This window comes from Salvelinus namaycush, chromosome 6 (assembly GCF_016432855.1).
Source record: "Salvelinus namaycush isolate Seneca chromosome 6, SaNama_1.0, whole genome shotgun sequence".
Classification (NCBI taxonomy): domain Eukaryota; kingdom Metazoa; phylum Chordata; class Actinopteri; order Salmoniformes; family Salmonidae; genus Salvelinus; species Salvelinus namaycush.
In genome coordinates this window covers 6,270,089-6,296,176 of record NC_052312.1, presented here as the reverse complement: position 1 = coordinate 6,296,176, position 26,088 = coordinate 6,270,089, and the positions used below count along the sequence as shown (strand labels likewise).

The window sequence follows — 26,088 nt, the reverse complement described above, 5'->3', positions numbered from 1 at the left end:
GTCTGCACTGTACTCACAAGGCTGTGGTCCACTCTGAAGAAGGCCATCTGACAGGGCTTGTTCAGGAGGTTGGCGAAAGCTATGAAGGCGTCTGCCGTGTCCAGGTTGAGGATCAGCACTGCCGCGATGAACGACATACCCTGAACCTGAACACACCGGGACTGATGTTACCTATGAAAGTGATGTTACCTGCTACCCTTGACACGTTGACTCCTGCTACGCTACCCTTGACACGTTGACTCCTGCTACGCTACCCTAGCCACGTTGACCCCTGCTACGCTACCCTAGCCACGTTGACCCCTGCTACGCTACCCTAGCCACGTTGACCCCTGCTACGCTACCCTAGCCACGTTGACCCCTGCTACGCTACCCTTGACACGTTGACCCCTGCTACGCTACCCTTGACACGTTGACTCCTGCTACGCTACCCTTGACACGTTGACCCCTGCTACGCTACCCTAGCCACGTTGACCCCTGCTACGCTACCCTAGCCACGTTGACCCCTGCTACGCTACCCTAGCCACGTTGACCCCTGCTACGCTACCCTAGCCACGTTGACCCCTGCTACGCTACCCTAGCCACGTTGACCCCTGCTACGCTACCCTAGCCACGTTGACCCCTGCTACGGTACCCTAGCCACGTTGACCCCTGCTACGGTACCCTAGCCACGTTGACCCCTGCTACGCTACCCTAGCCACGTTGACCCCTGCTACGCTACCCTAGCCACGTTGACCCCTGCTACGCTACCCTAGCCACGTTGACCCCTGCTACGCTACCCTAGCCACGTTGACCCCTGCTACGCTACCCTAGCCACGTTGACCCCTGCTACGCTACCCTAGCCACGTTGACCCTGCTACGCTACCCTAGCCACGTTGACCCCTGCTACGCTACCCTAGCCACGTTGACCCCTGCTACGCTACCCTAGCCACGTTGACCCCTGCTACGCTACCCTAGCCACGTTGACCCCTGCTACGCTACCCTAGCCACGTTGACCCCTGCTACGCTACCCTAGCCACGTTGACCCCTGCTACGCTACCCTAGCCACGTTGACCCCTGCTACGCTACCCTAGCCACGTTGACCCCTGCTACGCTACCCTAGCCACGTTGACCCCTGCTACGCTACCCTAGCCACGTTGACCCCTGCTACGCTACCCTAGCCACGTTGACCCCTGCTACGCTACCCTAGCCACGTTGACCCCTGCTACGCTACCCTAGCCACGTTGACCCCTGCTACGCTACCCTAGCCACGTTGACCCCTGCTACGCTACCCTAGCCACGTTGACCCCTGCTACGCTACCCTAGCCACGTTGACCCCTGCTACGCTACCCTAGCCACGTTGACCCTGCTACGCTACCCTAGCCACGTTGACCCCTGCTACGCTACCCTAGCCACGTTGACCCCTGCTACGCTACCCTAGCCACGTTGACCCCTGCTACGCTACCCTAGCCACGTTGACCCCTGCTACGCTACCCTAGCCACGTTGACCCCTGCTACGCTACCCTAGCCACGTTGACCCCTGCTACGCTACCCTAGCCACGTTGACCCCTGCTACGCTACCCTAGCCACGTTGACCCCTGCTACGCTACCCTAGCCACGTTGACCCCTGCTACGCTACCCTAGCCACGTTGACCCCTGCTACGCTACCCTAGCCACGTTGACTCCTGCTACGCTACCCTAGCCACGTTGACTCCTGCTACGCTACCCTAGCCACGTTGACTCCTGCTACGCTACCCTAGCCACGTTGACTCCTGCTACGCTACCCTAGCCACGTTGACTCCTGCTACGCTACCCTAGCCACGTTGACTCCTGCTACGCTACCCTAGCCACGTTGACTCCTGCTACGCTACCCTAGCCACGTTGACTCCTGCTACGCTACCCTAGCCACGTTGACTCCTGCTACGCTACCCTAGCCACGTTGACTCCTGCTACGCTACCCTAGCCACGTTGACCCCTGCTACGCTACCCTAGCCACGTTGACCCCTGCTACGCTACCCTAGCCACGTTGACCCCTGCTACGCTACCCTAGACACGTTGACCCCTGCTACGCTACCCTAGACACGTTGACCCCTGCTACGCTACCCTAGACACGTTGACCCCTGCTACGCTACCCTAGACACGTTGACCCCTGCTACGCTACCCTAGACACGTTGACCCCTGCTACGCTACCCTAGACACGTTGACCCCTGCTACGCTACCCTAGACACGTTGACCCCTGCTACGCTACCCTAGACACGTTGACCCCTGCTACGCTACCCTAGACACGTTGACCCCTGCTACGCTACCCTAGACACGTTGACCCCTGCTACGCTACCCTAGACACGTTGACCCCTGCTACGCTACCCTAGACACGTTGACCCCTGCTACGGTACCCTAGACACGTTGACCCCTGCTACGGTACCCTAGACACGTTGACCCCTGCTACGGTACCCTAGACACGTTGACCCCTGCTACGGTACCCTAGACACGTTGACCCCTGCTACGGTACCCTAGACACGTTGACTCCTGCTACGCTACCCTAGACACGTTGACTCCTGCTACGCTACCCTAGCCACGTTGACCCCTGCTACGGTACCCTAGCCACGTTGACCCCTGCTACGGTACCCTAGCCACGTTGACCCCTGCTACGGTACCCTAGCCACGTTGACCCCTGCTACGGTACCCTAGCCACGTTGACCCCTGCTACGGTACCCTAGCCACGTTGACCCCTGCTACGGTACCCTAGCCACGTTGACCCCTGCTACGGTACCCTAGCCACGTTGACCCCTGCTACGCTACCCTAGACACGTTGACCCCTGCTACGCTACCCTAGACACGTTGACCCCTGCTACGCTACCCTAGACACGTTGACTCCCTGCTACGCTACCCTAGACACGTTGACTCCTGCTACGCTACCCTAGACACGTTGACTCCTGCTACTCTACCCTAGACACGTTGACTCCTGCTACTCTACCCTAGACACGTTGACTCCTGCTACGGTACCCTAGACACGTTGACTCCTGCTACGCTACCCTAGACACGTTGACTCCTGCTACGCTACCCTAGACACGTTGACTCCTGCTACGGTACCCTAGACACGTTGACTCCTGCTACGGTACCCTAGACACGTTGACTCCTGCTACGGTACCCTAGACACGTTGACTCCTGCTACGGTACCTTAGACACGTTGACTCCTGCTACGGTACCCTAGACACGTTGACTCCTGCTACTCTACCCTAGACACGTTGACTCCTGCTACGGTACCCTAGACACGTTGACTCCTGCTACGGTACCCTAGACACGTTGACTCCTGCTACGCTACCCTAGACACGTTGACTCCTGCTACGCTACCCTAGACACGTTGACTCCTGCTACGCTACCCTAGACACGTTGACTCCTGCTACGCTACCCTAGACACGTTGACTCCTGCTACGCTACCCTAGCCACGTTGACCCCTGCTACGCTACCCTAGACACGTTGACTCCTGCTACGCTACCCTAGACACGTTGACTCCTGCTACGCTACCCTAGACACGTTGACTCCTGCTACGCTACCCTAGACACGTTGACTCCTGCTACGCTACCCTAGACACGTTGACTCCTGCTACGCTACCCTAGACACGTTGACTCCTGCTACGCTACCCTAGACACGTTGACTCCTGCTACGGTACCCTAGCCACGTTGACTCCTGCTACGCTACCCTAGCCACGTTGACTCCTGCTACTCTACCCTAGACACGTTGACTCCTGCTACGGTACCCTAGCCACGTTGACTCCTGCTACGCTACCCTAGACACGTTGACTCCTGCTACGCTACCCTAGACACGTTGACTCCTGCTACGGTACCCTAGCCACGTTGACTCCTGCTACGGTACCCTAGACACGTTGACTCCTGCTACGCTACCCTAGACACGTTGACTCCTGCTACGCTACCCTAGCCACGTTGACTCCTGCTACTCTACCCTAGACACGTTGACTCCTGCTACGGTACCCTAGCCACGTTGACTCCTGCTACTCTACCCTAGACACGTTGACCCCTGCTACGGTACCCTAGCCACGTTGACCCCTGCTACGGTACCCTAGCCACGTTGACCCCTGCTACGGTACCCTAGCCACGTTGACCCCTGCTACGGTACCCTAGCCACGTTGACCCCTGCTACGGTACCCTAGCCACGTTGACCCCTGCTACGGTACCCTAGCCACGTTGACCCCTGCTACGGTACCCTAGCCACGTTGACCCCTGCTACGCTACCCTAGCCACGTTGACCCCTGCTACGCTACCCTAGACACGTTGACCCCTGCTACGCTACCCTAGACACGTTGACTCCTGCTACGCTACCCTAGACACGTTGACTCCTGCTACGCTACCCTAGACACGTTGACTCCTGCTACGCTACCCTAGACACGTTGACTCCTGCTACGCTACCCTAGACACGTTGACTCCTGCTACTCTACCCTAGACACGTTGACTCCTGCTACGCTACCCTAGACACGTTGACTCCTGCTACGCTACCCTAGACACGTTGACTCCTGCTACGCTACCCTAGACACGTTGACTCCTGCTACGGTACCCTAGACACGTTGACTCCTGCTACGGTACCCTAGACACGTTGACTCCTGCTACGCTACCCTAGACACGTTGACTCCTGCTACGGTACCTTAGACACGTTGACTCCTGCTACGGTACCCTAGACACGTTGACTCCTGCTACGGTACCCTAGACACGTTGACTCCTGCTACGCTACCCTAGACACGTTGACTCCTGCTACGCTACCCTAGACACGTTGACTCCTGCTACGCTACCCTAGACACGTTGACTCCTGCTACGCTACCCTAGACACGTTGACTCCTGCTACGCTACCCTAGACACGTTGACTCCTGCTACGCTACCCTAGACACGTTGACTCCTGCTACGCTACCCTAGACACGTTGACTCCTGCTACGCTACCCTAGCCACGTTGACCCCTGCTACGCTACCCTAGACACGTTGACTCCTGCTACGCTACCCTAGACACGTTGACTCCTGCTACGCTACCCTAGACACGTTGACTCCTGCTACGCTACCCTAGACACGTTGACTCCTGCTACGCTACCCTAGACACGTTGACTCCTGCTACGGTACCCTAGCCACGTTGACTCCTGCTACGCTACCCTAGCCACGTTGACTCCTGCTACGGTACCCTAGCCACGTTGACTCCTGCTACGCTACCCTAGACACGTTGACTCCTGCTACGCTACCCTAGACACGTTGACTCCTGCTACGGTACCCTAGCCACGTTGACTCCTGCTACGGTACCCTAGACACGTTGACTCCTGCTACGGTACCCTAGACACGTTGACTCCTGCTACGCTACCCTAGACACGTTGACTCCTGCTACGCTACCCTAGCCACGTTGACTCCTGCTACTCTACCCTAGACACGTTGACTCCTGCTACGGTACCCTAGACACGTTGACTCCTGCTACTCTACCCTAGACACGTTGACTCCTGCTACGGTACCCTAGACACGTTGACTCCTGCTACGGTACCCTAGACATGTTGATCAACTGCATGTCAGTACTGTGAACACAGAGGGAGGAGAGTGAGGTTTATTATTAGTAGCGGGGTGGTGTTGGGGGCATTTACTGGTTACGGCTGGTGTTACCGGCTGGTGTTACCGGCTGGTGTTACCGGCTGTTGTTACCGGCTGTTGTTACCGGCTGGTGTTACCGGCTGGTGCTACCGGCTGGTGCTACCGGCTGGTGCTACCGGCTGGTGCTACAAGGACTAGTACTAATGCGAAGGGGAAAAACGTTTCTATAATAACACTTAAAGGTAGACTCCGCGAGATGATGTAGATGCAAAGTAAACAGCAGTATTGGGTCAATTACCACAACTACTAAAGAGCTTTGAAGCACGAGGGTAAACTTCTCAGCTGTTTTGGTCGGGTAGCTACCACGTTGTAGCAGGGTGACGCACACCTGTGCACACGTTAGAATACTCTGTGTGACTGTTAGAGAGCAAAGTCATGCATCGCGCTCATCCCAATATCTTTGGTGCTTCCTGCCGAAACATCATTTCACAGAGTCTACCTTTAACTTAAATTCTCCATCTTTCAGTATATTCCTTGGAGACAGTCATATTGACATAAGGCTAGTCCAGGAAGTGGAGACATTTCTCTATAAACACACGGTGAGCTGTTTCTCAGCATGGCTGTGGTGAGGTGGAGGTGTAAAAGCCACAGTGTATCTCCAGCAGAGCACACTGACACCACATACTGGAAACTCATTGCATCAGACTCATGAGACAATAATCAAACCAGCCAAAGTGGATCTCAGTAACACAGTAGTTCTACTGTGTTCAAGGTTCAGAGAGAATGAGGACTTATTGATGACGGATGGAATCAAAAGAGAAAACCGGTTACGTCAGTGCTGCATTGGAATACACAGATGTAAGCACATAAACACCCACCTACAAACACAAACACACAAACACCCACAAACACACAAACACCCACACACAAACACCCACACACAAACACCCACACACAAACACCCACACACGAAGCGAAAGTGCCAGGTTGGGTGGTCAAATGTATCAGAGGTATGAGTCATCCTGATGGAGTAATGGAGGCCTGCCCGTCTCTCCCTCCCCACGGAGGCCTGCCGCTCGTCTCTCCTTCTCCACGGAGGCCTGCCGCTCGCCTCCCCACGGAGGCCTGGCGCTCGCCTCCCCACGGAGGCCTGGCGCTCGCCTCCCCACGGAGGCCTGGCGCTCGCCTCCCCACGGAGGCCTGCCGCTCGCCTCCCCACGGAGGCCTGCCGCTCGCCTCCCCACGGAGGCCTGCCGCTCGCCTCCCCACGGAGGCCTGCCGCTCGCCTCCCCACGGAGGCCTGCCGCTCGCCTCCCCACGGAGGCCTGCCGCTCGCCTCCCCACGGAGGCCTGCCGCTCGCCTCTCCACGGAGGCCTGCCGCTCGTCTCTCCACGGAGGCCTGCCGCTCGTCTCTCCACGGAGGCCTGGCGCTCGTCTCTCCACGGAGGCCTGGCGCTCGCCTCCCCACGGAGGCCTGGCGCTCGCCTCCCCACGGAGGCCTGGCGCTCGCCTCTCCACGGAGGCCTGGTGCTCGCCTCTCCACGGAGGCCTGGTGCTCGCCTCTCCACGGAGGCCTGGTGCTCGCCTCTCCACGGAGGCCTGGTGCTCGCCTCCCCATGGAGGCCTGGTGCTCGCCTCTCCATGGAGGCCTGGTGCTCGCCTCTCCATGGAGGCCTGGTGCTCGCCTCTCCATGGAGGCCTGGTGCTCGCCTCTCCATGGAGGCCTGGTGCTCGCCTCTCCATGGAGGCCTGGTGCTCGCCTCCCCATGGAGGCCTGGTGCTCGCCTCCCCATGGAGGCCTGGTGCTCGCCTCTCCATGGAGGCCTGGTGCTCGCCTCCCCATGGAGGCCTGGTGCTCGCCTCCCCATGGAGGCCTGGTGCTCGCCTCTCCATGGAGGCCTGGTGCTCGCCTCTCCATGGAGGCCTGGTGCTCGCCTCTCCATGGAGGCCTGGTGCTCGCCTCCCCATGGAGGCCTGGTGCTCGCCTCTCCATGGAGGCCTGGTGCTCGCCTCTCCCTCACTACACATACTGGCTGTTTACATAGAGCAGTGTCCCAAATTGCATTCTATTCCCTAGACAGTGCACTACTTTGACCAGTAGCGATATGGCTCTAGTTGAAAGTAGTGCACTGTCTAGGGAATAGGGCACCGTTTGGAACTCACACGTAGGTTAACGTAGGACTCCGAGCCAGTCCGTTTATAGCCCAAGGTCCAATGTGTTTCTATCACCTTCCGCCATAGGACAGAGAGAAGCAATGGTTTCTGATAAAACGGTCATCATTTGGCCTTAAGGACCCTTGTGCTTCCAAAGAAAAGCACCAATATATATCACTATTCAGGGTCATTACCACTGATACACACGAAGGCCGACGAGGAACTCAAGTGTGTGAGCTTATGAAATGAAGCCGGAACGTACGTGTCTGTGTGTGTGTGTGCTACTACTACTACTTACGTAGCCCACGTCTGGCCTATAGCAGGTGTATGCTCCTAGAATGCTGTGCAGCACGTCGTAGTACGGACCTCCCTGTCGAAACACAGGTGATATTTTAACTAATACAAACACATACATTTTAGTCATTTAGCAGACACTCTTATCCAGAGCCACTTACAGTTGGTGCATCTTAAGACAGCTAGAAGAGACAACATATCAGTCATAGAAAGTACATGTTCCCTCTAAGTAGCTATCAGCAAAGTCAGTGCAGGTAGGAAAAGACAAGTGCATATATATATAAACTCAGCACACAAAAAACCGTCCCTTTTTCAGGACCCTGTCTTTTAAAGATACAGTTGAAGTCGGAAGTTTACATACACTTAGGGTGGAGTCATTAACCTGTTTGGGCTGCAGGGGCAGTATTGAGTAGCCGGATAAAAGGTGCCCATTTCAAACGGCCTCGTACTCAATTCTTGCTTGTACAATATGCATATTATTATTACTATTGGATAGAAAACACTCTAGTTTCTAAAACCGTTTGAATTATATCTGTGAGTAAAACAGAACTCCTTTTGCAGCAAACTTCCTGACAGGAAGTGGAAAATCTGAAATCGATGCACTCTTCTAGGGGCTGCCTATTAAAGTCCTTGTTATTTATTAGTTTAGATGCACTTCATACGTCTTCCACTAGATGTCGACAAGGAGTGAGAGAAGAAATGGAGTGTAACTTGATCTGGACTCGAATCATAGCTCTTGGCATGACGTGTCACCAGTTTCCTGTTTTCTGGAGAGCGCGAGCAGGGACCTGGATTTGCCTTCTGATAAGCTGCCGTTATGGACGACTAATATCTCCGGCTTTGATTTTATTTGATACATGTGACAATATCATCGTAAAGTATGTTTTTTCAATATAGTTTAATCAGATTATTGAAATTTTTTCGGGAGTTTTGCCGTGTTCCGTTCTCTTCCGTTTGTTGACATGGAGAGATTCGCGCCACTTGAGACCACCTCTCGCTAAATCGAGAGGGAAAAAGGCCGTTCTAAATCCAAACAACGATTGTTCCCGACAAAGGACCCCTTGTACAACATTCTGATGAAAGATCAGCAAAAGTAGGACCCATTTTATGATGCTATTTCATATATCTGTCGAACATGTGAACTAGTCGTTTGCGCCCAGCTTTTGGGTACTCTCTCGCTATACCTAAGCTGTATGTCGTAATGAAGTTATTTTTAGAATTCTAACACGGCGATTGCATTAAGAACTAGTGTATCTATCATTTCCTATACAACATGCATTTTTTAGTTATGTTTATGAATAGCTATTTGGTCAGAATATGTGTCAGAAAAAGTGTCAGAAAAATATCCGGACGTTGTGGGAAAAAGATGCTACCTTAGCACAATGTATAACCACTGATTTCAGCTCTAAATATGCACATTTTCGAACAAAACATAAGTGTATGTATAACCTGATGTTATAGGACTGTCATCTGATGAAGCTTATCAAGGTTAGTCAAAAATTATATATCTTTTGCTGGTTTGTTACGATCGCTAACTTTTGCTACTGGGAAATGGCTTGTGTTTCTGGCTATTGTGGTAAGCTAATATAACGCTATATTGTGTTTTCGCTGTAAAACACTTAAGAAATCGGAAATATTGGCTGGAATCACAAGATGCCTGTCTTTCATTTGCTGTACACTATGTATTTCTCAGAAATGTTTTATGATGAGTATTTAGGTATTTGACGTTGGTGTCTAATTATTCTGGCTGCTTTCGGTGCAATTTCTGATTGTAGCTGAAATGTAAACTATGATTTATACCTGAAATATGCACATTTTTCGAACAAAACATAGATTTATTGAATAACATGTTATAAGACTGTCATCTGATGAAGTTGTTTGTTGGTTAGTTTGGTTGGTTCTTGGTTAGTTAGGTTGGCTTTGTGCATGCTACCTGTGCTGTGAAAAATGTCTGTCCTTTTTTGTATTTGGTGGTGAGCTAACATAAATATACGTGCTGTAAAACATTTTAAAAATCGGACATGTTGGCTGGATTCACAAGATGTGTACCTTTCATTTGCTGTATTGGACTTGTTAATGTGTGAAAGTTAAATATTTCTAAAAAATATATTTTGAATTTCGCGCCCTGCACTTGAAGTGGCTGTTGTCATATTGTGGCCGGCCTCGGGCTTGCAGCCAGAAGAAGTTAAAACTTGTTTTTCAACCACTCCACAAATTTCTTGTTAACAAACTATAGTTTTGGCAAGTCGGTTAGGACATCTACTTGGTGCATGACACAAGTAATTTTTCCAACAATTGTTTATATACAGATTATTTCACTTACAATTCACTGTATCACAATTCCAGTGGGTCAGAAGTTTACATACACTAAGTTGACTGTGCCTTCAAACAGCTTGAAAAATTCCAGAAAATGTCATGGCTTTAGAAGCTTCTGATAGGCTAATTGACATAATTTGAGTCAATTGGAGGTGTACCTGTGGATGTATTTCAAGGCCTACCTTCAAACTCAGTGCCTCTTTGCTTGACATCATGGGAAAATCAAAAGAAATCAGCCAAAAAATTGAAGACCTCCACAAGTCTGGTTCATCCTTGGGAGCAATTTCCAAATGCCTGAAGGTACCACGTTCATCTGTACAAACAATAGTAAGCAAGTATAAACACCATGGGACCACACAGCCGTCATACAGCTCAGGAAAGAGACACGTTCTGTCTCCTAGAGATGAACGTACCTTGGTGCGAAAAGTGCAAATCAATCCCAGAACAACAGTAAAGGACTTTGTGAAGATGCTGGAGGAAACAGGTACAAATGTATCTCTATCCACAGTAAAATGAGTCCTATATCGACATAACCTGAAAGGCCGCTCAGCAAGGAAGAAGCCACTGCTCCAAAACCGCAATAAAAAAGCCAGACTACGGTTTGCAACTGCACATGGAGACAAAGAGCCTACTTTTTGGAGAAATGTCCTCTGGTCTGATGAAACAAAAATAGAACTGATTGGCCATAATGATCATCGTTATGTTTGGAGGAAAAAGGGGGAGGCTTGCAAGCCAAAGAACACCATCCCAACCGTGAAGCACAGGGGTGGCAGGATCATGTTGTGGGGTGCTTTGCTGCAGGAGGGACTGGTGCACTTCACAAAATAGATGGCATCATAAGGGAGGAAATTTATGTGGATATATTGAAGCAACAGCTCAAGACAGTCAGGAAATTAAAGCTTGGTCGCAAATGGATCTTCCAAATTGACAATGACCCCAAGCATACTTCCAAAGTTGTGGCAAAATGGCTTAAGGACAACAAAGTCAAGGTATTGGAGTGTCCATCACAAAGCCCTATCCTCAATCCTATAGAAAATTTGTGGGCAGAACTGAAAAAGCGTGTGCGAGCAAGGAGGCCTACAAACCTGACTCAGTTACACCAGCTCTGTCAGGAGGAATGGGCCAAAATTCACCCAACTTATTGTGGGAAGCTTGTGGAAGGCTACCCGAAACATTTTACCCTCGTTAAACAATTTAAAGGCAATGCTACCAAATACTAATTGAGTGTATGTAAACTTCTGACCCACTGGGAATGTGATGAAAGAAATAAAAGCTGAAATAAATAATTCTCTCTACCCTTATTCTGACATTTCACATTCTTAAAATAAAGTGGTGATCCTAACTGACCTAAGATCAAATCAAATCAAATGTTATTTGTCACATACACATGGTTAGCAGATGTTAATGCGAGTGTAGCGAAATGCTTGTGCTTCTAGTTCTGACAATGCAGTAATAACCAACAAGTAATCTAACCTAACAATTCCACAACTACTACCTTATACACACAAGTGTAAAGGGATAAAGAATATGTACATAAAGATATATGAATGAGTGATGGTACAGAACGGCATAGGCAAGATGCAGTAGATGGTATAGAGTACAGTCTATACATATGAGATGAGTAATGTAGGGTATATAAACATAAAGTGGCATAGAAATGTACTGACACACTGCATGGAATCGTACTACCGCGTTCTTCAGAACAACGCTTTACCCAAATGAAAGAACACCAACGGTGAGTCATCAACATAGGCAAGATGCAGTAGATGGTATAGAGTACAGTATATACATATGAGATGAGTAATGTAGGGTATGTAAACATAAAGTGGCATAGTTTAAAGTGGCTAGTGATACATGTATTACATAAAGATGGCAAGATGCAGTAGATGATATAGAGTACAGTATATACATATACATATGAGATGAGTAATGTAGGGTATGTAAACATTATATTAAGTGGCATTGTTTAAAGTGGCTAGTGGTACATTTTTACATAATTTCCATCAATTCCCATTATTAAAGTGGCTGGAGTTGAGTCAGTATGTTGGCAGCGGCCGCTAAATGTTAGTGGTGGCTGTTTAACAGTCTGATGGCCTTGAGATAGAAGCTGTTTTTCCAGTCTCTCGGTCCCTGCTTTGATGCACCTGTACTGACCTCGCCTTCTGGATGATAGCGGGGTGAACAGGCAGTGGCTTGGGTGGTTGTTGTCCTTGATGATCTTTATGGCCTTCCTGTGACATCGGGTGGTGTAGGTGTCCTGGAGGGCAGGTAGTTTGCCCCCGGTGATACGTTGTGCAGACCTCACTACCCTCTGGAGAGCCTTACGGTTGTGGGCGGAGCAGTTGCCGTACCAGGCGGTGATACAGCCCGACAGGATGCTCTCGATTGTGCATCTGTAGAAGTTTGTGAGTGCTTTTGGTGACAAGCCAAATTTCTTCAGCCTCCTGAGGTTGAAGAGGCGCTGCTGCGCCTTCTTCACAACGCTGTCTGTGTGGGTGGACCAATTCAGTTTGTCCGTGATGTGTACACCGAGGAACTTAAAACTTTCCACCTTCTCCACTACTGACCCGTCGATGTGGATAGGGGGGTGCTCCCTCTGCTGTTTCCTGAAGTCCACAATCATCTCCTTTGTTTTGTTGACGTGGAGTGTGAGGTTATTTTCCTGACACCACACTCCGAGGGCCCTCACCTCCTCCCTGTAGGCCGTCTCGTCGTTGTTGGTAATCAAGCCTACCACTGTAGTGTCAACCGCAAACTTGATGATTGAGTTGGAGGCGTGCATGGCCACGCAGTCGTGGGTGAACAGGGAGTACAGGAGAGGGCTCAGAATGCACCCTTGTGGGGCCCCGGTGTTGAGGATCAGCGGGGTGGAGATGTTGTTACCTACCCTCACCACCTGGGGGCGGCCCGTCAGGAAGTCCAGGACCCAGTTGCACAGGGCGGGGTCGAGACCCAGGGTCTCGAGCTTGATGACGAGTTTGGAGGGTACTATGGTGTTAAATGCTGAGCTGTAGTCGATGAACAGCATTCTCACATAGGTATTCCTCTTGTCCAGATGGGTTAGGGCAGTGTGCAGTGTGGTTGCGATTGCGTCGTCTGTGGACCTATTGGGTCGGTAAGCAAATTGGAGTGGGTCTAGGGTGTCCAAGTAGGGTGGAGGTGATATGGTCCTTGACTAGTCTCTCAAAGCACTTCATGATGACGGAAGTGAGTGCTACGGGGTGGTAGTCGTTTAGCTCAGTTACCTTAGCTTTCTTGGGAACAGGAACAATGGTTGCCCTCTTGAAGCATGTGGGAACAGCAGACTGGGATAAGGATTGATTGAATATGTCCGTAAACACACCAGCCAGCTGGTCTGCGCATGCTCTGAGGACGCGGCTGGGAATGCCGTCTGGGCCTGCAGCCTTGCGAGGGTTAACACGTTTAAATGTTTTACTCACCTCGGCTGCAGTGAAGGAGAGCCCGCAGGTTTTGGTAGCGGGCCGTGTCAGTGGCACTGTATTGTCCTCAAAGCGAGCAAAAAAGTTATTAAGCCTGTCTGGGAGCAAGACATCCTGGTCCGCGACGGGGCTGGTTTTCTTTTTGTAATCCGTGATTGACTGTAGACCCTGCCACATACCTCTTGTGTCTGAGCTGTTGAATTGCGACTCTATTTTGTCTCTGTACTGGGACTTAGCTAGTTTGATTGCCTTGCGGAGAGAATAGCTACACTGTTTGTATTCGGTCATGTTTCCGGTCACCTTGCCCTGGTTAAAAGCAGTGGTTCGCGCTTTCAGTTTCACGCGAATGCTGCCGTCAATCCACGGTTTCTGGTTTGGGAATGTTTTAATCGTTGCTGTGGGTACGACATCGTCAATGCACTTTCTAATGAACTCGCTCACCGAATCAGCATATTCGTCAATGTTGTTGTTGGACGCAATGCGGAACATATTCCAATCCGCGTGATCGAAGCAGTCTTGAAGCGTGGAATCAGATTGGTCGGACCAGCGTTGAACAGACCTGAGCGAGGGAGCTTGTTGTTTTAGTTTCTGTTTGTAGGCTGGAAGCAACAAAATGGAGTCGTGGTCAGCTTTTCCGAAAGGAGGGCGGGGGAGGGCCTTATATGCGTCGCGGAAGTTAGTATAACAATGATCCAAGGTTTTACCAGCCCTGGTAGCACAATCGATATGCTGATAGAAATTAGGGAGTTTTGTTTTCAGATTGGCCTTGTTAAAATCCCCAGCTACGATGAATGCAGCCTCAGGGTGTGTGGTTTCCAGTTTACAAAGAGTCAGATAAAGTTCGTTCAGGGCCATCGTTGTGTCTGCTTGGGGGGGAATATATACGGCTGTGATTATAATCGAAGAGAATTCCCTTGGTAGATAATGCGGTCGACATTTGATTGTGAGGAATTCTAAGTCAGGTGAACAGAATGACTTGAGTTCCTGTATGTTGTTATGATCACACCACGTCTCGTTAATCATAAGGCATACCCCCCCGCCCCTCTTCTTACCAGAAAGATGTATGTTTCTGTCGGCGCGATGCGTGAAGAAACCAGCTGGCTGCACCGACTCCGTTAGCGTCTCTTGAGTTAGCCATGTTTCCGTGAAGCAGAGAACGTTACAATCTCTGATGATTTATATTAGGTTTCTAAGACAGATTTATATTAGGTTTAAAAGTCAGGAATTGTGAAAAACTGAGATTAAATGTATTTGGCTAAGGTGTATGTAAACTTCCGACTTCAACTGTAATTCGTAAAAATCTAAATAACTTCACAGATCTTCCTTGAAAAGGGGTTAAACACTGTTTCCCATGCTTGTTCAATGAGCCATAAACAATTAATGAACATGCACCTGTGGAACGGTCGTTAAGAGACTAACAGCTTACAGATGGTAGGCAATTAAGGTCACAGTTATGAAAACTTAGGACACTAAAGAGGCCTTTCTATTGACTCTGAAAAACACCAAAAGAAAGATGCCCAGGGTCCCTGCTCATCTGCGTGAACGTGCCTGAGGCATGACAACTGCAGATGTGGCCAGTGCAAAAAACTGCAATGTCCATACTGTGAGCCGCCTAAGACAGCGCTACAGGGAGACAGGAAGGACAGCTGATCGTCCTCGCAATGGCAGACCACGTCTAACACCTGCACAGGATCGGTACATCCGAACATCACACCTGCGGGACAGGTACAGGATGGCAACAACAACTGCCCGAGTTACACCAGGAACACCAAATCCCTCCATCAGTGCTCAGACTGTCCGCAATAGGCTGAGAGAGGCTGGACTGAGGGCTTGTAGTCCTGTTGTAAGGCAGGTCCTCACCAGACATCACCGGCAACGACGTTGCCTATGGGCACAAACCCACCGTTGCTGGACCAGACAGGACTGGCAAAAAGTGCTCTTCACTGATGAGTCGAGATTTGTCTCACCAGGGGTGATGGTCGGATTCGCGTTTATTGTCAAAGGAATGAGCGTTACACTGAGGCCTGTACTCTGGAGCAGGATCAATTTGGAGGTGGAGGGTCCGTCATGGTCTGTGGTGGTGTGTCACAGCATCATCGGACTGAGCTTGTTGTCATTGCAGGTAATCTCAACGCTGTGCGTTACAGGGAAGACACCCTCCTCCCTCATGTGGTACCCTTCCTGCAGGCTCATCCTGACATGACCCTTCAGCATGACAATGCCACCAGCCATAATGCTCGTTCTGTGCGTGATTTCCTGCAAGACAGGAATGTCAGTGTTCTGCCATGGCCAGCGAAGAACCCGGATCACAATCCCATTGAGTACGTCTGGGATCTGTTGGATCGGAGGGTGAGGGCTAGAGCCATTCCCCCCTGAAATGTCCGAGAACTTGCAGGGGTCTTGGTGGAAGAGTGGGGTAACATCTCACAGCAAGAGCTGGCAAATCTGGTGCAGTCCATGAGGAAGAGATGCACTGCAGTACTTAATGCAGCTGGTGGCCACACCAGATACTGACTGTTACTTTTTATTTTGACCCCCCCCCCTTTGTTTAGGGACACATTATTCCATTTATGTTAGTCACATGTCTGTGGAACTTGTTAAGTTTATGTCTCAGTTGTTGAATCTTATGTTCATACAAATATTTACACATGTTAAGTTTGCTGAAAATAAACGCAGCTGACAGTGAGGACGTTTCTTTTTTTGCTGAGTTTACATAGGCGTACAGAGGCCCATTATCAGCAACCATCACTCCTGTGTTCCAACGGCACGTTGTGTTTGCTAATCCAAGTTGATCATTTTAAAAGGCTAATTGATCATTAGAAAACCCTTCTGCAATTATGTTAGCACAGCTGAAAACTGTTATTCTGATTAAAGAAGCAATAAAACTGTCCTTCTTTAGACTAGTTGAGTATCTGGACTATCAGCATTTGTGGGTTCGATTACAGGCTCAAAACGGCCAGAAACAAAGACCTTTCTTCTGAAACTCGTCAGTCTATTTTTGTTCTGAGAAATGAAGGCTATTCCATGCGAGAAATTGCCAAGAAACTGAAGATCTCGTACAACGCTGTGTAATATTCCCTTCACAGAACAGTGCAAATTGGCTCTAACCAGAATAGAAAGAGGAGTGGGAGGCCCCGGTGCACAACTGAGCAAGAGGACAGGTACATTAGAGTGTCTAGTTTGAGAAACAGACACCTCACAAGTCCTCAACTGGCAGCTTCATTAAATAGTACCCGCAAAACACCAGTCTCAACATCAACAGTGAAGAGGCGACTCCTGGATGCTGGCCTTCCGCTTGAATTCTATATAAATCAGACAGTGTCACCATAGCACCTCCTCCTCCATGCTTCACGGTGGGAACCACATATGTGGAGATCATCCATTCAACAACTCTGCGTCAAACAAAGACACGGCTTTTGGAATCAAAAAATCTCAAATTTGGACTCATCCGACCAAAGGACAGATTTCTACTGGACTAATTGCTCGTGTTTCTTGGCCCAAGCAAGTCTCTTCTTATTATTGGTGTCCTTTAGTAGTGGTTTCTTTGCAGCAATTCGACCATGAAAGCCTGATTCACACAGTCTCCTCTGAACAGTTGATGTTGAGATGTGTCTGTTACTTGAACTCTGTGAAGCATTCATTTGGCCTGCAATCTGAGGTGCAGTTAACTCTAATGAACTTATCCTCTGCAGCAGAGGTAACTCTGGGTCTTCCTTTCCTGTGGCGGTCCTCATGAGAGCCAGTTTCATTGAAATTCATTCCATGTGACTACCTCATGAAGCTGATGAAGAGTGTGCAAAGCTGTCAAGGCAAAGGGTGGCTACTTTGAAGAATCTAAAATCTAAAATATGTTTAGATTTTTGTAATAGTTTTTTGGTTACTACATGATTCCATATGTGTTATTTCATAGTTTTGATATCTTCACTATTATTCTACAAATGTAGAAAATAGTAAAAATAAAGAAAAACCTTGAATGAGTAGGTGTGTTAAACTTTTGACTGGTACTTTTTTTGAGATTCCCGGAGGTGGCAGAACGGAGTACTCTGGTTGGGATGTAGGGTTTGAACATAGCCTGAAGGTGAGGGGAAGTTCCCCTACATTGACTGTTTCAACACAACAACAATCTCACCCACACACTGAGATAGGTGACGTTTACATAACCACTTACGAGAGGAAGGTATGCTGACCAAAAATATAAAATGCAACATTTCACATTTTTTACTGAATTACAGTTCCTATAAGGAAATCAGTCAATTGAAATAAATTAATTTGGCTCTTATCTTAATACACTGTATATAGATTTTTCGATTGTTATTGACTGTACTTTTGTTTATCCCATGTGTAACTCTGTGTTGTTTTTTGTTGCACTGCTTTGCTTTATCTTGACCAGGTCGCAGTTGTAAATGAGAACTTGTTCTCAACTGGTCTACCTGGTTAAATAAATCTTTGGATTTTACATGATTAGGCAGGGGTGCAGCCATGGGTGGGCCTGGGAGGGACACCCACTTGGGAGCCAGGCCAGGCCAATCAGAATTAGTTTTTCCCCTACAAAATTACTTTATTACAGACAGAAATACTCCTCAGTTTCATCAGCTGTCCGGATGGCTGGTCTCAGACAATCCCGCAGGTGAAGAATCCGGATGTGGTGTCCTGGGCTGGTGTGGTTACATGCGGTCTGCGGTTGTGAGGCCGTTAGACGTACTGCCAAATTCTCTAAAACGACGTTGGAGGCGGCTTATGGTAGAGAAAATAACATTAAAGTCTCTGGCAACAGTTCTGGTGGACATCCCTGCAGTCAGCATGCCAATTGAATGTCCCCTCAATTTGAGATGTCTGTGACATTGTCTTGTGACAAAAAACTGCACATTTTAGAGTGGCCTTTTATTGTCCCCAGCACAAGGTGCACCTGTGTAATGATCATGCTGTTTAAAATCAGCTTCTTGATATTATAAACCTGTCAGGTGGATGGATTTTCTTGGCAAAGGAGAAATGCTCACTAACAGGGATGTAAACAAATTTGTGCACAAAATTTGAAAGAAATAAGCTTTTTTTTCTGGGATCTTTGATTTGAGCTCATGAAACATGGGACCAACACTTTACATGTTGCGTTTATATTTTTTGTTCAGTATAGAGATAGATTCATTTAGTCGACTAATATCTTAATAATAAAAACCATTTAGCAAACGCTTTTATCCAAAGCAACTTACAGTTATGCGTGCATACAGTTTATGTACAGGTGGTCCCGGGAATTGAACTCACTATCCTGGTGTTGCAAGCGCCATGCACACCAACTGAGCAATAGAGGACCACAACTGAATACAGAGTGGACACAAGAGATCCTCGATGATGTCAAACAGTTGTGCTGGTAGTCCAGCCACTGACCTGTTGGAAGATGCAGAGATGGGGAAAGGTTCTGGAGATGTCCAGCTTGATCAGCTCCAGACTGGCCTCTCTGTCCGCCAGAGATGAACCTGCATCTACACACACACACACACACACTAGAAACATTCAACATCACACACTTCCTTTAACCAACTCTCATGTTCCCTAACCTTTTGTAGGATTTTTTTGGATTCAATGCAACTCAGATTTAAATTCTCAGCCCTTTGTGAGTGAGGTCAAACGTTTCCAATAGCACTTCAGAGAAAGAAGGGGATAAAGATGGAGAGACGAAAGAGAAGAGTCTGTCCTTCTCTACCTTCAGTCACTGGTTCTGTAGGCATAGACTTCCACTTGTCCCTGGCCCTGGCCAGACAGATGTTGTACAGCTCTGTGGAAGAATACATCACAACACTGATCACTATGTGCACACATACATACATACATACATACACACACACACACTCTAAAACCTGCCATTGAACACTCCGTTGCTACAATTAACATGGAAGTAAACTACAGCATTACTGTCATAGTCCCTCTATCTAAAAGCCTTCCGCTACAGCACATCAGGCCTGGACAGCCTCAAGGTCTTCTCTCCAGTACCAACGAGCTATTCAGTGTCTCAGTGGTGCTGTGCTTATCTACAGGCCTTGTCCCTGCTGCCCTCTAGTGAGAATAACTGAGGAGAGAGAGGAGCGAGAGAGGTGTGTGATATAGGATCCCATTTGGTTTGGATGTAACTGACAGAATGGGCCACCAGAGGGGGTGGTTTTTCACTGAGTCATGCTGAAATTGAGACCTCTGGTATCTACAGTATTCTAAGTCCTCTTTTTCCACACACAAAGGCAATATGGGGTGTGTATAATTCAGTAGCCTCTCTAAGACCTACAGTGAGGTGTGTGTCCTACCGTGAGTAATGTTGAGCTCATTGCCCACCGCCAGGCTCCAGACCTTGCCCCTGACGCTAGGGGGCACGCCCTGCCACCAGAGGTCCCTGACCCGCCGAGAGTTACACATGGTGCTCCAGTTGGGCAGAATCTCCTGGTTCCAGGTCTGGGCGGCGTTGCCAATGCTCTCTTCTACCTTGCACCTGAGCTCCAGCTGCTTCCTCCTCTTCTGGGCCTCCTTGAGCTCTACGGAGGCAGGGAGGGGAGCGAGGCAGAGAGGGGGAGCGAGGCAGAGAAGGGGAGCGAGGCAGAGAAGGGGAGCGAGGCAGAGAAGGGGAGCGAGGCAGAGAAGGGGAGCGAGGCAGGGAGGGGGAGCGAGGCAGGGAGGGGGAGCGAGGCAGGGAGGGGGAGCGAGGCAGGGAGGGGGAGCGAGGCAGGGAGGGGGAGCGAGGCAGAGAGGGGAGCGAGGCAGGGAGGGGGAGCGAGGCAGGGAGGGGGAGCGAGGCAGGGGGGGGAGCGAGGCAGGGGGGGAGCGAGGCAGGGAGGGGAGCGAGGCAGGGAGGGGAGCGAGGCAGGGAGGGGAGCGAGGCAGGGAGGGGAGCGAGGCAGGGAGGAGAGCGAGGCAGAGAGGGGGAGCGAGGCAGAGAGGGGGAGCGAGGCAGAGAGGGGGAGCGAGGCAGAGAGGGGGAGCGAGGCAGAGAGGGGGAGCGAGGCAGAGAGGGGGAGCGAGGCAGAGAGGGGGAGCGAGGCAGAGAGGGGAGCAAGGCAGAGAGGGGAGCGAGGCAGGGAGAAGAGACCGTTAGATGACAATATCTATTACATTACCATGATATAGTGTCCTTCTAGGACCACTGATCTGCAGGGATGTCATGGCTGTGAAACAGTACAGTGGGAACCAATCCAGTCAGTTTTCATGACGGAGCGGGGACAAGAAATGGCAGCGATTATAAAAGTATCCAAGGCTGCTTTTACACAGGCAGCCCAATTCGGATATTTTTACTACTTTTTTCCCAATCATATCCAATCACACATTCTTTTGGCAAAAGATCAGAATTGGGCTGCCTGTGTAAACGTAGCCTAAAAAGCTGGAGAAGTGGAAAAGCATCCGTTCCTTTTGACTATAAGTGATCATGACAGCTAGGAGAACTTCTCGAGCCCTGGGAGAGGGCATGTCCCTATGAAAGAGGTATGATCCAGATGAATGAATAAATCATGAACAGTCACCTCTCTTCTTGGCCTGGGCCACCATCTCCTCATACTGTTGTCTGTGTTTCTGGGCCTCCTCCGCAGGCTTGGCTGGCAGATTACTGCAACACACACACATTGTAGTGAGTGACTGTGTGCGTGCGTGCGTGTTTTGAACTTGGTGCCTTGCATTATTCATGGTGGTTGAGCTGCTGGTGTATTGGTGGAGAAGGCAGGCAATGGAAAGAATGAGTGAGGGAGGGATGGAGAGGGGGAGGGGGGGTGGAGAGAGACCTTGAGTGACCTTGGCCTGGTCTCAGATGATTGCTTCACTAAGCCAACCCTCCTGTTGATCTAACCCACACCTTACACCTCTAAATATTCTATATGTTTACCATTTGTTTGCATAACATGCTTTCACTCGGAAAATGTGTGTTCACAGCAGGGAGGCCCACTCGAAGCTGCGAGACAGAGCGCGAGAGCGAGACAGACAGACAGAGCCCGAGAGACCGAGACAGACTGAGAGACAGACAGAGCCCGAGAGACCGAGACAGACTGAGAGACAGACAGAGCCCGAGAGACCGAGACAGACTGAGAGACAGAGACAGACTGAGAGACCGAGACAGACTGAGAGACCGAGACAGACTGAGAGACCGAGACAGACTGAGAGACCGAGACAGACTGAGAGACCGAGACAGACTGAGAGACCGAGACAGACTGAGAGACCGAGACAGACTGAGAGACCGAGACAGACTGAGAGACCGAGACAGACTGAGAGACCGAGACAGACTGAGAGACCGAGACAGACTGAGAGACCGAGACAGACTGAGAGACCGAGACAGACTGAGAGACCGAGACAGACTGAGAGACCGAGACAGACTGAGAGACCGAGACAGACTGAGAGACCGAGACAGACTGAGAGACCGAGACAGACTGAGAGACCGAGACAGACTGAGAGACCGAGACAGACTGAGAGACCGAGACAGACTGAGAGACAGACAGAGCCCGAGAGACCGAGACAGACTGAGAGACAGACAGAGCCCGAGAGACCGAGACAGAGCCCGAGAGACCGAGACAGACAGACCGAGACAGAGCCCGAGAGACCGAGACAGACAGACCGAGAGACCGAGACAGACAGACCGAGAGACCGAGACAGACAGACCGAGAGACAGACCGAGACAGACAGACCGAGAGACAGACAGACCGAGAGACAGACCGAGAGACAGACCGAGAGACAGACCGAGAGACAGACCGAGAGACAGACCGAGAGACAGACCGAGAGACAGACCGAGAGACAGACCGAGAGACCGAGAGACAGACAGACAGACCGAGAGACAGACAGACAGACCGAGAGACCGAGAGACAGACAGACAGACCGAGAGACCGAGAGACAGACAGACAGACCGACAGACCGAGAGACAGACAGACAGACAGACAGACAGACAGAGAGACAGACAGAGAGACAGACAGACAGACAGACAGACCGAGAGACCGAGACAGACAGACAGACAGACCGAGAGACCGAGAGACAGACAGACAGACAGACCGAGAGACCGAGAGACAGACAGACAGACAGACCGAGAGACCGAGAGACAGACAGACAGACAGACCGAGAGACCGAGAGACAGACAGACAGACCGACAGACCGAGAGACAGACAGACAGACAGAGAGACAGACAGAGAGACAGACAGACAGACCGAGAGACCGAGACAGACAGACAGACAGACAGACAGACAGACCGAGAGACCGAGAGACAGACAGACCGAGAGACCGAGAGACAGACAGACCGAGAGACAGACAGACAGACCGAGAGACAGACCGAGAGACAGACAGACCGGCCGAGACAGACCGAGAGACAGACAGACCGGCCGAGACAGACCGAGAGACAGACAGACCGGCCGAGACAGACCGAGAGACAGACAGACCGGCCGAGACAGACCGAGAGACAGACAGACCGGCCGAGACAGACCGAGAGACAGACAGACCGGCCGAGACAGACCGAGAGACAGACAGACCGGCCGAGACAGACCGGCCGAGACAGACCGAGAGACAGACAGACCGGCCGAGACAGACAGACCGGCCGAGACAGACAGACCGGCCGAGACAGACAGACCGGCCGAGACAGACCGGCCGAGACAGACCGGCCGAGACAGACCGGCCGAGACAGACCGGCCGAGACAGACCGGCCGAGACAGACCGGCCGAGACAGAGAGACCGAGACAGAGAGACCGAGACAGACAGACAGACCGACCGAGACAGACCGGCCGAGACAGACCGGCCGAGACAGACCGGCCGAGACAGACCGGCCGAGACAGACAGACAGACCGACCGAGACAGAGAGACCGAGACAGACCGACCGACCGAGACAGACAGAGAGACCGAGACAGACCGACCGACCGAGACAGACAGACCGACCGAGACAGAGAGACCGAGACAGACAGACAGACCGACCGAGACAGACCGAGACAGACAGACAGACCGACCGAGACAGACAGACCGGCCGAGACAGACCGGCCGAGACAGACCGGCCGAGACAGACCGGCCGAGACAGACCGGCCGAGACAGACCGGCCGAGACAGACCGGCCGAGACAGACCGGCCGAGACAGACCGGCCGAGACAGACCGGCCGAGACAGACCGGCCGAGACAGACCGGCCGAGACAGACAGACAGACCGACCGAGACAGAGAGACAGACCGGCCGAGACAGACAGACAGACCGACCGAGACAGACAGACAGACCGACCGAGACAGACAGACCGACCGAGACAGAGAGACCGAGACAGACCGACCGAGACAGACAGACAGACCGACCGAGACAGACAGACAGACCGACCGAGACAGACAGACCGACCGAGACAGAGAGACAGACCGACCGAGACAGAGAGACCGAGACAGACAGACAGACCGACCGAGACAGAGAGACCGAGACAGACCGACCGAGACAGACAGACAGACCGACCGAGACAGAGACCGAGACAGACAGACAGAGAGACCGAGACAGACAGACAGAGAGACCGAGACAGACAGACAGAGAGACCGAGACAGACAGACAGAGAGACCGAGACAGACAGACAGAGAGGCCGAGACAGACAGACAGACCGACCGGCCGAGACAGAGAGACAGACCGACCGAGACAGAGAGACCGAGACAGACCGACCGAGACAGAGAGACCGAGACAGACCGACCGACCGAGACAGACAGAGAGACCGAGACAGACCGACCGACCGAGACAGACAGACCGACCGAGACAGACCGACCGACCGAGACAGACAGACCGACCGAGACAGAGAGACCGAGACAGACAGACAGACCGACCGAGACAGACCGAGACAGACAGACAGACCGACCGAGACAGACAGACCGGCCGAGACAGACCGGCCGAGACAGACCGGCCGAGACAGACCGGCCGAGACAGACCGGCCGAGACAGACCGGCCGAGACAGACCGGCCGAGACAGACCGGCCGAGACAGACCGGCCGAGACAGACCGGCCGAGACAGACCGGCCGAGACAGACCGGCCGAGACAGACCGGCCGAGACAGACAGACAGACAGACCGACCGAGACAGAGAGACAGACCGGCCGAGACAGACAGACAGACCGACCGAGACAGACAGACAGACCGACCGAGACAGACAGACCGACCGAGACAGAGAGACCGAGACAGACCGACCGAGACAGACAGACAGACCGACCGAGACAGACAGACAGACCGACCGAGACAGACAGACAGACCGACCGAGACAGAGAGACAGACCGACCGAGACAGAGAGACCGAGACAGACAGACAGACCGACCGAGACAGAGAGACCGAGACAGACCGACCGAGACAGACAGACAGACCGACCGAGACAGAGACCGAGACAGACAGACAGAGAGACCGAGACAGACAGACAGAGAGACCGAGACAGACAGACAGAGAGACCGAGACAGACAGACAGAGAGACCGAGACAGACAGACAGAGAGGCCGAGACAGACAGACAGACCGACCGGCCGAGACAGAGAGACAGACCGACCGAGACAGAGAGACCGAGACAGACCGACCGAGACAGAGAGACCGAGACAGACCGACCGAGACAGAGAGACCGAGACAGAGAGACCGAGACAGAGAGACCGAGACAGACAGACAGAGAGACCGAGACAGACCGACCGAGACCGGCCGAGACAGACCGGCCGAGACAGACCGGCCGAGACAGACCGGCCGAGACAGACCGGCCGAGACAGACCGGCCGAGACAGACCGGCCGAGACAGACCGGCCGAGACAGACCGGCCGAGACAGACCGGCCGAGACAGACCGGCCGAGACAGACCGGCCGAGACAGACCGACAGACCGAGACAGAGAGACCGAGACAGAGAGACCGAGACAGAGAGACCGAGACAGAGAGACCGAGACAGACCGACCGAGACAGACAGAGAGACCGAGACAGACAGACAGACCGACCGAGACAGACCGACCGAGACAGACCGACCGAGACAGACCGACCGAGACAGACCGACCGAGACAGAGAGACCGACCGAGACAGAGAGACCGACCGAGACAGAGAGACCGAGACAGACCGACCGAGACAGACAGAGAGACCGAGACAGAGAGACCGAGACAGACAGAGAGACCGAGACAGAGAGACCGAGACAGACAGAGAGACCGAGACAGAGAGACCGAGACAGAGAGACCGAGACAGAGAGACCGAGACAGACAGACCGAGACAGACAGACCGGCCGAGACAGACAGACCGGCCGAGACAGACAGACCGGCCGACCGACAGACAGACAGACAGGACAGACCGACCGAGACAGAGAGACCGAGACAGACAGACAGACCGACCGAGACAGACAGACAGACCGACCGAGACAGAGAGACCGAGACAGACAGACAGACCGACCG

The 26,088-nt window shown here is 51.7% G+C and overlaps 1 protein-coding gene across 1 annotated transcript in view; it reads right to left on the bottom strand.

Moving 5' to 3' along the window:
• The window catches only part of LOC120049571 (TBC1 domain family member 14-like), a 74,964-nt gene that overhangs the window by 7,268 nt on the left and 41,608 nt on the right, over positions 1-26,088 (bottom strand). Inside the window, exons 6-11 of the mRNA XM_038995852.1 lie at positions 21,245-21,327; positions 20,042-20,266; positions 19,450-19,521; positions 19,134-19,228; positions 8,000-8,071; positions 18-146 (exon numbers count right to left, since the gene is read on the bottom strand). Coding sequence (XP_038851780.1) covers positions 18-146; positions 8,000-8,071; positions 19,134-19,228; positions 19,450-19,521; positions 20,042-20,266; positions 21,245-21,327 — 676 coding nt within the window. The remainder of the gene's footprint in view (positions 1-17; positions 147-7,999; positions 8,072-19,133; positions 19,229-19,449; positions 19,522-20,041; positions 20,267-21,244; positions 21,328-26,088) is intronic.